Below are 17,831 nucleotides of genomic sequence, written 5' to 3' on the forward strand. Positions count from 1 at the left end.
CTGAACCTATTTGATCTTTCCTTATAACTCAGGCCTTCCAGACCCAGCAAAATCCTTGTAAATTTTCTTTGTACTCTTGCAGCTTTACTTACAATTTTCCTGTAGGTACAGTAGATGACCAAAACTGCATGCAATACTCCAAGTTAGGCTTCACCAATGCTTTGTACAACTTTAACATAACATCCCATCTCTGGTACTCAGTACATTGATTTTTGAAGGGCAATGTGCCAAAAGCTTTCTTCTCAACCCTATCCACCTGGACACCACTTTCAATGAATTATGGATTTATTTGTTCTACTGCACACCTCAGTACCATATCGTTCACTGTGTTAGACCTACCCTGTTTGGTCCTACCGAGTGCAATGCTTCATGTTTATTCACATTAAATTCCATCTGCCATTTTTCAGCCCATTTTTCTGCTCATTTTTCCAACTGATCCAGATCCCACTGCAAGCCATGATAGCCTTCCTCACTGTCCCCTACACCTCCAACCTTGGTGTCATCTGCAAATTTGCTGATCCAGTTAATCATGTTATCATCCAGATCATTGATATAGATGACAAACAACATCGGACCCAGCACCGATCCCTGTGGCACTCCACTAGTCACAGGCGTCCAGTCAGAGAGGCAACTATCTACCACCATTCTCTGGCTTCTCCCACAAAGCCAACGTCTAATCCAATTTACTACCTCGTCTTGAATGCCAAGCGACTTAACCTTGGCCAACCTCCCATGCGAGATCTTGTCAAATGCCTTGCTAAAAACAGTGTAGACAATGTTCACTGCCTTGCCTTCATCAGCTTCTTTAAGTGTTTAATACCGAGTGAACTGATCACAGCTCAGGTCAGCACAGATTAGCCAAACACAATCCCCTGGCTTGGGCGCTGCTTTCCAAATGTTTAATACAGGTGAACCTGTCACATCTCCGGTCAGCATGGATTAGCCCAGCTTGGCTGCTGTTCTCTAAATCTACATCTCAGAATATAATAAGTTGTCTGAATTCAATTTAACAAATGCCAAGCTGACAAACACAGTTAATTTCAGACATAGGTTATTATGTCACATGTATAGAGATAGAATGAACAGCTTGTGTTTGAGTCTGCAGACAGATCATTTCATAGTGATGAAGTAAAAAGGAGAACAGAATGAAGTGTTACAGTCACAGAGAAAGTACAGTTCAGGTAGACATTGAGGTGCAAAGGCTATGATGAGGTAGATTGGGAGATTAAGAGTTCATTTTGTGGAACACAAGAGATGACAGATGCTGGAACCTGGAGTAGAAAGCAAATGCTGGAGGAACTCAGAGGGTCAGGCAGCATCTGTGGGGGGCAATTGGACAGTAGAGATGTAAAGATCCAATTACCCATATAAGGAGCCAACACTGTATTTTAAAAGTTGTGTTAAGTTTTGCAGATATGCATGTGGTTGGCAAGGCTAGTATTTTTGGACTTTAAACTCAGTCCATGGACAGCGCTGAGGAAACAAAACTGGGTTCTGTCTGATAAACTAAATTCAAGTAAGAACAAGAGTAATGCTGATAATGTACAAAATATAATAAATTCAGCGCTGTTTGATTTCTCAGTTGAGAATGTGTGGTATTTGAACTCTAATTCAGAAAAGGAGAACTTTTAATATGCACCAAAGCCCTGTTCCAAAACAGACAACGTTGTCAGAATCTGGAATCTACTCACAATGTTTTGGTTTCCCAGCAGATCCATGGTCATTGTACATTCCCAATCCTTTACAGGCAGCACAAGGTTTGCTTCTGGGGTTGCTGGTGAGGGGGGCTGCCGTCCTCAGTGGACCATCTGCCAGAGATCAGACAAAGACTCACCAGCTACTGGTTAGTCAATATGACAAAAATGCTCAATAATAAATTAACACTTTCCCATGAGTCCATTTCTGACCGAAACATCTTCATATTCTTAATTTACCTCATTCGGTTCTGATGACACCCTGAGCCAATAGGCTGGTCCTGGACTTATTTCCTGGCATAATTTACGTATTACTATTTAACTATTTATGGTTTTATTTCTATTTAATTATTTATGGTGCAACTGTAACGAAAACCAATTTCCCCCAGGACCAATAAAGTATGCCTATGACAATGACTATGACTATGGTCCAATTCTGCAAGACACTGGGGGACGTGGAGAAACGGGGAACAGGAAATGCAGATACAGGGGTGCAGACACTGGGGGACGTGGAGAAGCGGGGAACAGGAAATGCAGATACAGGGGTGCAGACACTGGGGGACGTGGAGAAGCGGGGAACAGGAAATGCAGACACAGGGGTGCAGACACTGGGGGACGTGGAGAAGCAGGGAACAGGAAATGCAGACACAGGGGTGCAGACACTGGGGGACGTGGAGAAGCGGGGAACAGGAAATGCAGACACAGGGGTGCAGACACTGGGGGACGTGGAGAAACGGGGAACAGGAGATGCAGACACGGGTGCAGACACTGGCGTACGTGGGGAAACGGGGAACAGGAAATGCAAACACGGGGTGCAGACACTGGGGGACGTGGAGAAACGGGGAACAGGAAATGCAGATACAGGGGTGCAGACACTGGGGGACGTGGAGAAACGGGGAACAGGAAATGCAGACACAGGGGTGCAGACACTGGGGGACGTGGAGAAACGGGGAACAGGAAATGCAGACACAGGGGTGCAGACACTGGGGGACGTGGAGAAATGGGGAACAGGAAATGCAGACACAGGGGTGCAGACACTGGGGGACATGGAGAAGCGGGGAACAGGAAATGCAGACACGGGTGCAGACACTGGGGGACGTGGAGAAACGGGGAACAGGAAATGCAGACACAGGGGTGCAGACACTGGGGGACGTGGAGAAACGGGGAACAGGAAATGCAGACACAGGGGTGCAGACACTGGGGGACGTGGAGAAACAGGGAACAGGAAATGCAGACACAGTGTTGCAGACACTGGGGGACGTGGAGAAACGGGGAACAGGAAATGCAGATACAGGGGTGCAAACACTGGGGGACGTGGAAAACAGGGAACAGGAAATGCAGATACAGGGGTGCAGACACTGGGGGACGTGGGGAAACGGGGAACAGGAAATGCGGGAACAGGAAATGCAGACACAGAAGTGCAGACACTGGGGGACGTGGAGAAACAGGGAAAAGGAAATGCAGACACAGGGGTGCAGACACTGGGGGACGTGGAGAAACGGGGAACAGGAAATGCAGACACAGGGGTGCAGACACTGGGGGACGTGGAGAAACGGGGAACAGGAAATGCAGACACAGGGGTGCAGACACTGGGGGACGTGGAGAAACGGGGAACAGGAAATGCAGACACAGGGGTGCAGACACTGGGGGACGTGGAGAAACGGGGAACAGGAAATGCAGATACAGGGGTGCAGACACTGGGGGTCGTGGAGAAACAGGGAACAGGAAATGCAGACACAGGGGTGCAGACACTGGGGGACGTGGAGAAGCGGGGAACAGGAAATGCAGACACAGGGGTGCAGACACTGGGGGACGTGGAGAAGCGGGGAACAGGAAATGCAGACACTGGGGGACGTGGAGAAGCAGGGAACAGGAAATGCAGATACAGGGGTGCAGACACGGGGACGTGGAGAAGCGGTGAACAGGAAATGCAGATACAGGGGTGCAGACACTGGGGGACGTGGAGAAATGGGGAACAGGAAATGTAGATACAGGGGTGCAGACACTGGGGGACGTGGAGAAACGGGGGACAGGAAATGCAGATACAGGGGTGCAGACACTGGGGGACGTGGAGAAGCGGAGAACAGGAAATGCAGATACAGGGGTGCAGACACTGGGGGACATGGAGAAACGGGGAACAGGAAATGCAGACACGGGTGCTGACACTGGGGGACGTGGAGAAACGGGGAACAGGAAATGCGGGAACAGGAAATGCAGACACAGAAGTGCAGACACTGGGGGACATGGAGAAACAGGGAAAAGGAAATGCAGACACGGGTGCAGACACTGGGGGACGTGGAGAAACGGGGAACAGGAAATGCAGACACAGGGGTGCAGACACTGGGGGACGTGGAGAAAAGGGGAACAGGAAATGCAGACACAGGGGTGCAGACACTGGGGGACGTGGAGAAACGGGGAACAGGAAATGCGGGAACAGGAAATGCAGACACAGAAGTGCAGACACTGGGGGACATGGAGAAACGGAAAAGGAAATGCAGACACAGGGGTGCAGACACTGGGGGACGTGGAGAAACGGGGAACAGGAAATGCAGACACTGGGGGACGTGGAGAAACGGGGAACAGGAAATGCAGACACAGGTGTGCAGACACTGGGGGACGTGGAGAAACGGGGAACAGGAAATGCAGACACAGGGGTGCAGACACTGGGGGAGGTGGAGAAACGGGGAACAGGAAATGCAGACACAGGGGTGCAGACACTGGGGGACGTGGAGAAACGGGGAACAGGAAATGCAGACACAGGGGTGCAGACACTGGGGGACGTGGAGAAACGGGGAACAGGAAATGCAGACACAGGGGTGCAGACACTGGGGGACGTGGAGAAACGGGGAACAGGAAATGCAGACACAGGGGTGCAGACACTGAAGGAAGGAACAGGGAATAGTGTGATTTCTCCTCTTTCTTCCCCTTCCTTATTTCTGTAAATGCCAGACACTTCCCATCATGGGAAGCCTCTTGGCTTCATCCTCAGTGAGGCTTTCTTCAATGCCTTAGTTTTAGTGGACATCCTCAGAATTGAAAATAAGCAACATGCTTGAAAACCAAACTCACCGACCACCATTGTTGGAGATCTGTTATGGGAGGGGCAGTGTAGATTTCCACATTCCAGTCTGTGGTTCTGTGATACAAAGAAACTGTAATCTGTGCCTGGAAGAAAAATATTTCCACTGATCAGCCTTTACTCACTCCAGGTAACCTGCCCACATGCATGTGTTTTGGCTTCAAGGGCAGTGTCAGCTGATGTTCTGATTGGTGGAAGGCAGGTAGTCTTGAGGAAACAGGTGGGCTGCAGAAGGGCTTAGACAGATTTGGAGAATGGGCAAGCAGGTGACAAATGAAATACAATGTTGGAAAATGCATGGTCATCCACTTCTTTGGCAGAAGAAATAAATGTGCAGACTATTTTCTAAACAGGAAAAAAAAATCCAATTATCTGTGATGCAAAGGTACTGGGAGTCCTTGTGCAGAACATCCTAAAGGTTAATTTGCAGGTAGAATTGGTGATGAGGAAGGCAAATGCAATGTTAGTATTCATTTCAGGAGGTCTAGAATACAAGAGCAGGGATGTGATGCTGAGGCTTTGTAAGGCACTGGTGAGGCCTCACCTTGAGTATTGTGAACAGTTTTGGGCCCCTCATCTGAGAAAAGATGTGCTGGCATTGGAGAGGGTCCAGAGGAGGTTCACAAGGATGATTCCTCGAATGAAAAGGTTATCATACGAGGACTGTCTGATAGCTCTGGGTCTGTACTTGCTGGGATTTAGAAGGATGAAGGGGGATCTCATTGAGACCTTTTGAATGTTGAAAGGCCTAGACAAAGTAGATATGGAAAGGGTGTTTCCCATGGTGGGGGAGCCTAGGACAAGAGGGCACAGCCTCTGGATGGAGGGGTGTTACCTTAAAACAGAGAAGCAGGGAAATTTCTTTAGCTAGAGGGTGGTGAATTTGTGGAGGCCAGATCATTGGGTGTATTTAAGGCAGAGCTTGGTGAGTTCTTGATTGAACACGGCATCAAAGGTTCCGGGGAGAAGGCTGGGGAGTGGGGATGAGGAGGGGAAAAAAAGGATCTGCCATGATTGAAAGGCAGAGCAGATTCGATGGGCCAAATGGCCTACTTAATTCTGCTCCTATGTCTTATGGTCTTATGGTAAAATCCAAGGCAGGAAAGGCCACATCTCTCCCTGTGAAACCTGAAGGGACACTCCCCAATTTCTTAACTTTACCTAACTTGGAGCATCTGACTGTTGCTGCCTCAGACAAGCTCCTGCCTGGTAAAGACATACAATCCTTTAGTCCCAAGCTGCAGCCTAATGTCCTGAGATTGTGATCAGTATTGATGCAGGAGCCAGTCTGTCCTGGACTGGTGAGATTAGAATAGGTGAGTAAGAATAGAGCAGGGAGAGAACTTGAAACATGTCATCCAACTGAGGCTGCAAAGCGAATACCACATAAGCAGCAATTATTTTCCTTCAGATCGATAAGTGCATGCAAAGGATGAAAGGCAGTTTGATGATGGATCTCGTCATCTTGTCCAGATCCTGGCTGTTACTTGTGGGACAGTGGGAACCAGCCCTCGGCACTGAAAGGAGTGAGGGTCTCTATTCTCACCAGGCAAAGCAGAACAAGGGCAGAATCAGTGAAGCCTGCACTCTCTTCTGCTATTGGTAGGATGCATTTAATTAAGTTAACCCCTTGGTAAAAATTATTCTTTAATATCCAACAAAACTAGAATGATAGAAATGTGGACCATTTACATAAGGATTGGGGAGAGTCCAGAGACTTCCCAGCCTAATCTTACTTCCAGCACTGGGAATGTAAACCAGTAGGTGACAGTTCTTCATCCACATGACAAGCATGTTTCACGCCAGAGGTTCTGTCTCCATTGCTCCTGCACCAGCTCCGGGTGAGAAAATGATTCCTCGTCACATTCTGGTGTGGTGTTTGACTACTCAGTCGCAGGAATATGAAATTCCTATACACTTTATCTGGGCTCTTCATTACTTAATCCACCTGAGTTAAAACTTGTAGTCATTTACCTGTATAAGGACCTCTAATGGGCCTGGACCTTTGGATCTTGGAAGGAGATCGCCCCTCATTGATCTGGCTAATTGAAGCTTGCTTTGAAGCAGGAGGATGTGGGAAAGAAGACAATGCTTCAGATTCAGTGCCTGGAAGAAACACAATTATTAAGACCATAAGATATAGGAGCAGAAGTAGGCCATTTGGCCCATTGAGTCTGCTCTGCAAGATTAACATCTTGTCCCTGTAAGAACTCACTTAATGATACCTAGGTCATTCAAGCGATACATAGCTCGTATTCTAAGGAGGCTGTTTGGTAAATTAGTGGAGGCAAACATCTTCAGTTTCAGAAATATCCGTCCTTCTTCGCTCTCCCTAGGCTTTTCTCACTTAGATCATTACCGATTTCATCAGGAACAGTATGCACATCAGCTACTTGGACTTTAGATGGCTCAGTGGCTTCAGTGTGTTTCTGCAGTTTGGTACAAGCTCATGGTTTAAAATAAATCAATATTTAAAGGAGTTTTCTAAAGATTAGCTTTATCTTTCACTTGTACATTGAAACATACAATGGAATGCATCCAACACACATCAAAGTTGCTGGTGAACGCAGCAGGCCAGGCAGCATCTCTAGGAAGAGGTACAGTTGACGTTTCAGGCCGAGAGTCCTGACGAAGGGTCTTGGCCTGAAACGTCGACTGTACCTCTTCCTAGAGATGCTGCCTGGCCTGCTGCATTCACCAGCAACTTTGATGTGTGTTGCTTGAATTTCCATCACCTGCAGAATTCCTGTTGTTTGCGAATGGAATGTATCGTTTGTGTTAACAACCAGCTCAGTCCAAGGATGTGCTGGGGGCGGTCTGAACGTGTTGCCAAGCTTCCAGTGCCAACATAGCACGTCAATACTTACTAAACTGAACCCGTGCATTTTTAGAATGTGGGAGAAAACCGGGGTACCCAGAGGAAACCCACGTGGAGAATGTACGAATTCCTTACAGAATGGTGGGAATTGAATCCCGGTTGGTGATCACCGGTGATGTAAAGCATTGCACTAACCATAACGCTACCCTGTCACCAACTTTTAAAGTTGATTGTTACAACAAAGAGCATTTGCTAAGTTCAGTACCAAATTCACAAAACCCTTCATCACCTTCTAGCTTGTCCTCCCGCCTTTCCCCACCTTCTTATTCTAGTGTCTTCCTTTCCAGACCAGATGCAGGGTCTCAGCCTGAAATGTCAACTGTTTATTCCTTCCCACAGATGCTGCCTGACCTGTTGAGTTCCTCCAACATTTTGTATGTGTTAGTCCAGTTTATTAATTGCATCTGGAGACACAAGAGACCGCAGACAATGTAATCTAGAGCAACAAACAATCTGCTGGAAGAAATTGCTGGGTCGAGCACCATCTGTGGGGGGAGAGGAATTGTCAAAACTTTGCATCAGGATTAATTGAATCTCTCAGTAAATTCACAGGTCTGAGAAGGTGCTTATATTTTTGAAAAGTTTTTCAGCACATTTCTTTTCAAGATTTGACTCTCCTGTGAAGGTCAATCTCTCCCTCTAATATCCAAAAGTTTTGCTGTCCTTGTGCAGTTGGTTGGATGTCCTAAGAGAATATATAGAAACATAGAAAACCTACAGTACAATACAGGCCCTTTGGCCCACAAAGCTGTGTCAAACATGTACTTACCTTAGAAATTACCTAGGGTTCCCCAAAGCCCTTTATTTTCCTAAGCTCCATGTATCTATCCAGGAGTCTCTTAAAAGACCCTGTGATATCCACCTCCACCACCGTCACTGGCAGCCCACTCCAGACACTCAACACTCTCGGCATAAAAAAGCTTACCCCTGACATCTCCTCTGTACCTACTTCCAAGCACCTTAAAACTGTGCCCTCTCGTGTTAGCCATTTCAGCCCTGGGAAAAAGCCTCTGACTATCCACATGATCAATACCTCTAATCATCGTATACACCTATCTGAAATTCATAACAGTATGCTAGGTCAGGGTCAACCAACCACACAACCATTAATAATTCCATGATTGAAATACAGCCAACTAATAATCTAGAAAATACAGGACTGTACGGTAAACTCAGATGCTGGAAGTCTCAATGATCAATGTATTCATACGGAGATTGATGGGATATTTAAACTAGCTAGTCTAATAACAACCTGTACCGATCAAATCCTAACAGCAATGATTGTGCATACAGCCCATTCACATGGACCACACAATGGGAAGCAGGTACAGTCTGGGTTACAGAGAATCCACAGCACATAGAGACTTGGCTCAGATCTACACTTCATGCTCTCCTCAAGCCTCTCCTTCATCTCATCCCAGCAATCCATCTTCTCCTTTTTTCCTTCCTCATGTTATTATCTGGTTTCAGTACTGTTCACATGTTTTGAGTGAGCAAATTATACTTTCCTTTCTCTTTAGGGAAGAAATTTCCCTTGAATTTCCAAATGAACTTTGAACCTCTTCCAACTGCAGGCACATGTTCTTTTCCCACCACGAATGTTCACAAGATTCTGCCTGTCTTTGTTCACCTTTACTATTCTCCCCCTCTCACCCCTCAGCTCTCCATCTCTGAGGGCTGGACTCACTACCCTCCTTGCCTGATTCCATCAGCCCATGACTCCCATACCTAACCACCACGGCTTCTTCTCTCGTCCCTTTCTTATCTGGTTCCACCGACTAGCTTGTCACAGAGCTTTCTTTCTTTCTTTCTTTCTTTCTTTCTTTCTTTCTCTCTCTCTCTCTCTCTCAGCTCTATCTGCACATCAGCCACCATCTTACCTAGTTCCACATATCACTTACCAGCCATGTCTCACCCTCCCATCTCCTTATTCTGCTGCAGGGCCTTGACCCAAAACATCAGCCATCCCTTTCCCTCCATGGAACTGCTGAGTTCCTCCAACAACGTGAGGTTTTTTAATTCTTCATTCTTTTCCCAACCTGTTTCCATATCCCCTGATTCCTTTACTGATTAAAAACTCTATCTCAGCTTGAACATCTTTAAAATTTATAGATATGTAAAATTTATCTTTAAAATTTATAGATATGTAAAAAGGAAAAGACTGGCAAAGACAAATGTAGGTCCCCTGCAGACAGAAACAGGTGAATTGATTATGGGGAGCAAGGACATGGCAGACCAATTGAATAATTACTTTGGTTCTGTCTTCACTAAGGAGGACATAAATAATCTTCCAGAAATAGTAGGGGACAGAGGGTCCAGTGAGATGGAGGAACTGAGCGAAATACATGTTAGTAGGGAATTGGTGTTAGGTAAATTGAAGGGATTGAAGGCAGATAAATCCCCAGGGCCAGGTGGTCTGCATCCCAGGGTGCTTAAGGAAGTAGCCCAAGAAATAGTGGATGCATTAGTGATAATTTTTCAAAACTCGTTAGATTCTGGACTAGTTCCTGAGGATTGGAGGGTGGCTAATGTAACTCCACTTTTTGAAAAAGGAGGGAGAGAGAAACCGGGGAATTATAGACCGGTTAGCCTAACGTCGGTGGTGGGGAAACTGCTGGAGTCAGTTATCAAGGATGTGATAACAGCACATTTGGAAAGCGGTGAAATGATCGGACAAAGTCAGCATGGATTTGTGAAAGGAAAATCATGTCTGACGAATCTCATAGAATTTTTTGAGGATGTAACTAGTAGAGTGGATAGGGGAGAACCAGTGGATGTGGTATATTTGGATTTTCAAAAGGCTTTTGACAAGGTCCCACACAGGAGATTAGTGTGCAAACTTAAAGCACACGGTATTGGGGTAAGGTATTGGTGTGGGTGGAGAATTGGTTAGCAGACAGGAAGCAAAGAGTGGGAATAAACGGGACCTTTTCAGAATGGCAGGAGGTGACTAGTGGGGTACCGCAAGGCTCAGTGCTGGGACCCCAGTTGTTTACAATATATATTAATGACTTGGATGAGGGGATTAAATGCAGCATCTCCAAGTTTGCGGATGACACGAAGCTGGGTGGCAGTGTTAGCTGTGAGGAGGATGCTAAGAGGATGCAGGGTGACTTGGATAGGTTGGGTGAGTGGGCAAGTTCATGGCAGATGAAATTTAATGTGGATAAATGTGAAGTTATACACTTTGGTGGCAAAAATAGGAAAACAGATTATTATCTGAATGGTGGCCGATTAGGAAAAGGGGAGGTGCAACGAGATCTGGGTGTCATTATACACCAGTCATTGAAAGTGGGCATGCAGGTACAGCAGGCAGTGAAAAAGGCGAATGGTATGCTGGCATTTATAGCGAGAGGATTTGAGTACAGGAGCAGGGAGGTACTACTGCAGTTGTACAAGGCCTTGGTGAGACCACACCTGGAGTATTGTGTGCAGTTTTGGTCCCCTAATCTGAAGAAAGACATCCTTGCCATAGAGGGAGTACAAAGAAGGTTCACCAGACTGATTCCTGGGATGGCAGGACTTTCATATGAAGAAAGACTGGATGAACTGGGCTTGTACTCGTTGGAATTTAGAAGATTGAGGGGGGATCTGATTGAAACGTATAAGATCCTAAAGGGATTGGACAGGCTAGATGCAGGAAGATTGTTCCCGATGTTGGGGAAGTCCAGAACGAGGGGCCACAGTTTGAGGATAGAGGGGAAGCCTTTTAGGACCGAGATTAGGAAAAACTTCTTCACACAGAGAGTGGTGAATCTGTGGAATTCTCTGCCACAGGAAACAGTTGAGGCCAGTTCATTGGCTATACTTAAGAGGGAGTTAGATATGGCCCTTGTGGCTACGGGGATCAGGGGGTATGGAGGGAAGGCTGGGGCGGTGTTCTGAGTTGGATGATCAGCCATGATCATAATGAATGGCGGTGCAGGCTCGAAGGGCTGAATGGCCTACTCCTGCACCTATTTTCTATGTTTTCTATGTTTTCTATGTAAATTCTGTCTCCACAGATTTCTGGGTCAAGGGTTTCCTTGAGAGATGAAATTATTCCTCATTTTGAATTTTTCTGAGACCTTCTCCTCTGGTCTTAGACTGTTCCTTCATGGTGATCATCCTCCCTGTCAAATGCTTCCTCATAAGATGATTCAACAACATAGGATGAGGTGAGAGTATCTTCTCTGAACTATCTCCATTCACAAAGTGTCTTTCCCTCAAACATGGAGGAGTTGGGTGAAGTGCTTGTTGCCATGTTGTATAAACTCTGACTCTGAAACTGCAGTTAATACTCCAGATGTGGTCTCATTAGTGCTTTTTTATACAGTTGTAGTAGAACTTTACAATACAGTTTAAATTAGTAATCTTCACCAAATCCAGTGTCTATAAGAAGTATTCACCCCCCCCCCCCCCGCCATGGAAGTGTTTATGTTTTATTGTTTTACAACATTGAATCAGAGTGAATTTGGCTTTTTTGACACTGATCAACAGAAGAATCTGTATCTAAAATACATCTGTATCTGGAAGGCCCAACTGCTGGTGAGTCAGTATCCTGGCAAAAACTACACCATAAAGACAAAAGAGCACTCTGAGCAACTCCACAAAAAAGTTATTGAAAACACAAGTCAGGAGATGGATACAAGAACATTTCCAAGTCACTGAATACCCCCTTGGAGTACAGTTAAGTCAATCATCAAGAAATAGAAAGAACTAGACAATGGGGTGACCCGTCGGGGCACATTTGAGAGAAGAGTAGTGCAGTCTGATGTGACCAAAATGAACATTAAATTTTCCTGAATGCTACTGGTATTGCTTTGCTTTGGAAACTGAAGTAGAAAACCTCAGTTTATTAAAGAATGATGCATAGCAAATCAAATATAGCTCCTCCTCGTTTAATGAAGGATACTTTGATGGCATCATTTCTGGTTTATCTGCCACCCTTGTGCCTCTTGTTATCATTCTGGAGACGTGCAGTCCTTTCATCCCCCGTTTCTTCTTCTCTTCTGCTGTTTGTTCTTTGTCTCTGATCCTGGAGACGTGCATTTCTCAGCTCCTTTGTCTCTCCTCTTTCTGTGCCTGTTGTTGTCATTCTGGAGACATGCAGCCCTTTCATCCCCTGTTTCTTCATCTCTTCTGCTGTTTGCTTTTTGCCTCTCCTCCTCTGTCTCTTCTTCTCTCATCTTTTTTTGTCCTGACTCTTTGATCCTGGAGTCGTACGGCACTGGCCTCATCCGACTCTTGTTCTCTCTCTCTCCTTGCCACTTCCCGACAACGTTTGGCGTCATCTCTTGATCATAATGTCCCCCTTCCCCTTCCACACACAATAATTAGGCTGACCATTTTTTTTTACCCTAATGCTGGATAGAAGATACGAAGCAGTAACACCAAAGGATGCTGATTATTCTTGATGATGTGGTTGGCGCTCTCCTAAATGGACGTGATATAGTCACCGCTGTCCTTTGACTGCAGCAAAGGGTTTTATGGGTGTCTCGAAGTACGTCATTACAATAAGATTTAATTATCTCTTATCGATAGGTGGCAGTTAGATCTGTCCCAATCCTGCACATGCTGATGGTGATTTAGCAGAATGTGACCCCTCGAAATAGAGCTGCCCTGCCCTTTTGCTCCAGTAGTTGTTGCTGCTGAGGCTGGCCGTGCGCATGCGTCGGGCTATCGCATCCCGATTTCCATGATGGCGGATCGGCTCTCGGGTGAAAGCCAGCCTATTGATTTTTGGTGAATGAACAATTTTATACGAATATATAACCCTGAACTTTGCCTGCATTCTGTAAGTTAGTGCATTTTAATTCGATTTAGCCAAAAAAAGTGCCGCTGTAACACACCGTTTGCGCTAATTGGAGGTCACAAACAGACAGACAGAGCATGAGAGTTTTAGTAGTATATAGATATGACACAGCTGTAAATCAGCCTAGAGCAGACTGTCTTCAAAAAACAAGTCACCGTGCAAGACGGGGGATATTGAAGGAGGCTACTAAGTGACTTATGACAACCCTGGAGGAGGCACAAGCTTCAGTGGCTGAGATGGGAGAGACTGCATGCACAACAACTGTTGCCTGGGTGCTTCACCAGTCACAGCTTTATCGGAGAGTGGCAAAGAAAAAGCCACTGTTGAAAAAAACTCACATGAAATCTTGGCTGGAGTATGCTAGAAGGCATGTGGGAGATTCTGAAGTCAGCTGGAAGAAGGTTCTATGGTCTGATGAAACCAAAATTAAGCTTTTTGCCCATCAGACTAAACACTATGTTTGGCATAAGCCAAACACTACGCATCATCAAACACACACTATCCCTACTGTGAAGCACGGTGGTGCCTGCATCATGCTGTGGGGATGCTTCACAGCAGCAGGCCCTGGAAGGCTTGCAAAGGTAGAGGCTACAGTGAATGCATCAAAATACAGGGAAATCCTGGAGGAAATCTGCAAGCCTGATGCAGTATGCAAGACAACTGTGACTTGCGAGAAGATTTGTTTTCCATCAAGTCAATGACTCCAAGCACAAAGCCAGAGCTACACAGGAATGGCTTAAACACAACAAAGTTAATGTCCTGGTGTGGCCAAGTCAGAGTCCAGACCTTACTCCAATTGAGAATTTGCAGTTGGACTTGAAAAGGGCTGTTCACTCATGATCCCCATGCAATCTGACAGAGTTTGAGCAGTTTTGTAAAGAATGGGGAAAAATTGCAGTGTTCAGATGTGCAAAGCTGATAGAGACCTATCCACACAGACTCAAGGCTGTAATTGCTGAAAAAGGTGCATCTCCTAAATACTGACTTGAAGGAGGTGATAATTATGCAATCAATTATTTTGTGTTTTATATTTGTAATTAATTAAGATCACTCTGTAGAAATCTGATTTCACTGTGACACAAAGGAGTCTTATTCCTGTTCTGTTTAAGGTCTTTGATCTGAAGATTAACTCCACTCATCTTCCCACGGATGCTGCCTGACTTGCTGAGTGTTTCCAGCATTTTCTGTTTATGTTTCAGATTTCCAGCATCTGTTGTTTTATTGATTTAGTTCAGTTAAGTTATGTGTCTGGTTCTTCAGGCATATCTCTGATCCCCTGGATTATTAGAAGTTGAAGATTCCTCTCTTAGTGTTCAGGAGGGATACATTCCAACGTTTCAGTCATGAGAATAGCAGTCCTGATGAAGGGTCTCAGCTCAAAATGTCGACTGCTTATTCCCTTCCATAGATGCTGCCTGACCTGCTGAGTTTCTCCAGCATTTTGTGTGTTGCTCTGGATTTCCAGCATCTGCAGAATCTCTTGGGTTTCCCAACTCCTACCTTTGTAACACAATGACTGCTGGAGGAACTTAGTGGCTCTGGCAATATCAGAGAGGGAATGGTTGAGATCCTTCAACTGCACTAGAAGAGAAAGGGAAGGTAGGCAGTAAACAGAGGTGGGGGGAAGGAGCAAAAGCTGACAGGAGGTAAGTGGATTCAGCTGAGGGGGTGTGATGGGCAGATGGCGGAGGAGGAGAGTGGGAAGAGTGCCAGAAGCTAGGAGGTGATAGGTGGAAGTGACAAAGACTGAAAATGATGGACTCTGATTAGAGACAGAATGTGGAATTCAGGGAGGGAGGTAGGGAGGGCAAGTCCGTGCAATGGGGGAATGGGAACTAGTGGGAGGAGTATGTGGGTGATGGGCAGATGGAGAGAGTGGGAGAGCAGAAAGTAACATGGTGTGAGAAACACACATCGAAGTTGCTGGTGAACGCAGCAGGCCAGGCAGCATCTCTAGGAAGAGGTGCAGTCGACGTTTCAGGCCGAGACCCTTCGTCAGGACTAACTGAAGGAAGAGTGAGTAAGGGATTTGAAAGTTGGAGGGGGAGGGGGAGGTCCAAAATGATAGGAGAAGACAGGAGGGGGAGGGATGGAGCCAAGAGCTGGACAGGTGATTGGCAAAAGGGGATACGAGAGGATCATGGGACAGGAGGCCCAGGGAGAAAGACAAGGGGGGGGGGACCCAGAGGATGGGCAGAGGGACAGAGGGAGAAAAAGGAGAGTGAAAGAAAGAATGTGTGTATAAAAATAAGTAACAGATGGGGTACGAGGGGGAGGTGGGGCATTAGCGGAAGTTAGAGAAGTCGACGGAATATAAGGTGTTGTTCCTCCAACCTGAGTGTGGCTTCATCCTTACAGTAGAGGAGGCTGTGGATAGACATGTCAGAATGGGAATGGGATGTGGAATTAAAATGTGTGGCCACTGGGAGATCCTGCTTTCTCTGGCGGACAGAACGTAGGTGTTCAGCAAAGCAGTCTCCCAGTCTGCGTCAGGTCTCGCCAATATATAAAAGGCCACAACAGGAGCACCGGATGCAGTAAATCACCCCAGTTGACTCACAGGTGAAGTGTTGCCTCACCTGGAAGGACTGTCTGGGGCCCTGAATGGTGGTAAGGGAGGAAATGTAAGGGCATGTGTAGCACTTGTTCCGCTTACACGGATAAGTGCCAGGAGGGAGATCAGTGGGGAGGGATGGAGGGGACGAATGGACAAGGGAGTCACGTAGGGAGCGATCCCTGTGGAATGCAGAGAGGCGGGGGAGGGAAAGATGTGCTTAGTGGTGGGATCCCGTTGGAGGTGGCGGAAGTTACGGAGAATGATATGTTGGACCCGGAGGCTGGTGGGGTGGTAGGTGAGGACCAGGGGAACCCTATTCCTAGTGGGGTGGCGGGAGGATGGAGTGAGAGCAGATGTAGGTGAAATGGGGGAGATGCGTTTAAGAGCAGAGTTGATAGTGGAGGAAGGGAAGCCTCTTTCTTTAAAAAAGGAAGACATCTCCCTCGTCCTAGAATGAAAAGCCTCATCCTGAGAGCAGATGCGGCGGAGACGGAGGAATTGTGAGAAGGGGATGGCGTTTTTGCAAAAGACAGGGTGAGGAGAGGAATAGTCCAGATAGCTGTGAGAGTCAGTAGGCTTATAGTAGACACCAGTGGATAAGCTGTCTCCAGAGACAGAGACAGAAAGATCTAGAAAGGGGAGGGAGGTGTCAGAAATGGACCAGGTAAACTTAACGGCAGGGTGAAAGTTGGAGGCAAAGTTAATAAAGTCAACGAGCTCTGCATGCGTGCAGGAAGCAGCGCCAATGCAGTCATCGATGTAGCGAAGGAAAAGTGGGGACAGATACCAGAATAGGCACAGAACATATATTGTTCCACAAACCCAACAAAAAGGCAGGCATAGCTAGGACCCATACGGGTGCCCATAGCTACACCTTTAGTTTGGAGGAAGTGGGAGGAGCCAAAGGAGAAATTATTAAGAGAAAGGACTAAGTCCGCTAGACGGAGCAGAGCGGTGGTAGAGGGGAACTGGTTAGGTCTGGAATCCAAAAAGAAGCGGAGAGATTTGAGACCTTCCTGATGGGGGATGGAGGTATATAGGGACTGGACATCCATGGTGAAAATAAAGTGGTGGGGGCCAGGGAACTTAAAATCATCGAAAAGTTTAAGATTGTGAGAAGTGTCACGAACATAGGTAGGAAGAGATTGAACAAGGGGGGATAAAACCGTGTCGAGGTATGCAGAAACGAGTTCGGTGATGCAGGAGCAAGCTGAGACAATAGGTCGGCCAGGACAGGCAGGTTTGTGGATCTTGGGTAGGAGGTAGAAACGGGAGGTGCGGGGTGTGGGAACTATAAGGTTGGTAGCAGTGGATGGGAGATCCCCTGAGCGGATAAAGTCGGTGATGGTGTGGGAGACAATGGCCTGGTGCTCCTTAGTGGGGTCACGATTGAGGGGTAAATAAGAGGAGGTATCCGCAAGTTGTCGCTGTGCCTCGGCAAGGTAGAGGTCAGTACGCCAGACTACAACAGCACCCCCCTTATCGGCGGGTTTAATAATAAGGTTAGGATTAGTGCGGAGGGAGTGGAGAGCAGAGCGTTCTGAAGGAGTGAGGTTGGAATGGGGACAAGGTGCGGTGAAGTCGAGATGGTTGATGTCCCGTCGGCAGTTAGCAATAACGAGATCCAGAGCAGGCAGAAGACCAGAGCGGGGTGTCCATGAAGAAGAGGAGGGTTGAAGACGGGAGAAGGGGTCATCGGTGGGGGTGGAAGAGTCCTTGCCGAAGAAGTAGGCTCGGAGACGGAGACGGCGGAAGAAAAGTTCCGCATCATGGCGAACACAGAGCTCGCTGAGGTGTGGGCGAAGGGGGACAAAGGTGAGGCCCTTACT

The 17,831-nt window shown here is 46.8% G+C and overlaps 1 protein-coding gene across 5 annotated transcripts in view; it reads right to left on the reverse strand.

Annotated features, from left to right (window-relative positions):
- Window positions 1-17,831, reverse strand: part of akna (AT-hook transcription factor) — a 141,920-nt gene that overhangs the window by 12,398 nt on the left and 111,691 nt on the right. For all 5 annotated transcript variants that reach the window (XM_072240001.1, XM_072239999.1, XM_072239996.1 and 2 more), the window contains 3 exons: window positions 6,748-6,879; window positions 4,764-4,859; window positions 1,692-1,808 (listed from right to left, as the gene is read on the reverse strand). In XM_072240001.1, the coding sequence (XP_072096102.1) occupies window positions 1,692-1,808; window positions 4,764-4,859; window positions 6,748-6,879 (345 nt within the window). The remainder of the gene's footprint in view (window positions 1-1,691; window positions 1,809-4,763; window positions 4,860-6,747; window positions 6,880-17,831) is intronic.

Source organism: Mobula birostris, chromosome 22 (genome assembly GCF_030028105.1).
Source record: "Mobula birostris isolate sMobBir1 chromosome 22, sMobBir1.hap1, whole genome shotgun sequence".
In the NCBI taxonomy this organism is placed as follows: Eukaryota; Metazoa; Chordata; class Chondrichthyes; order Myliobatiformes; family Myliobatidae; genus Mobula; species Mobula birostris.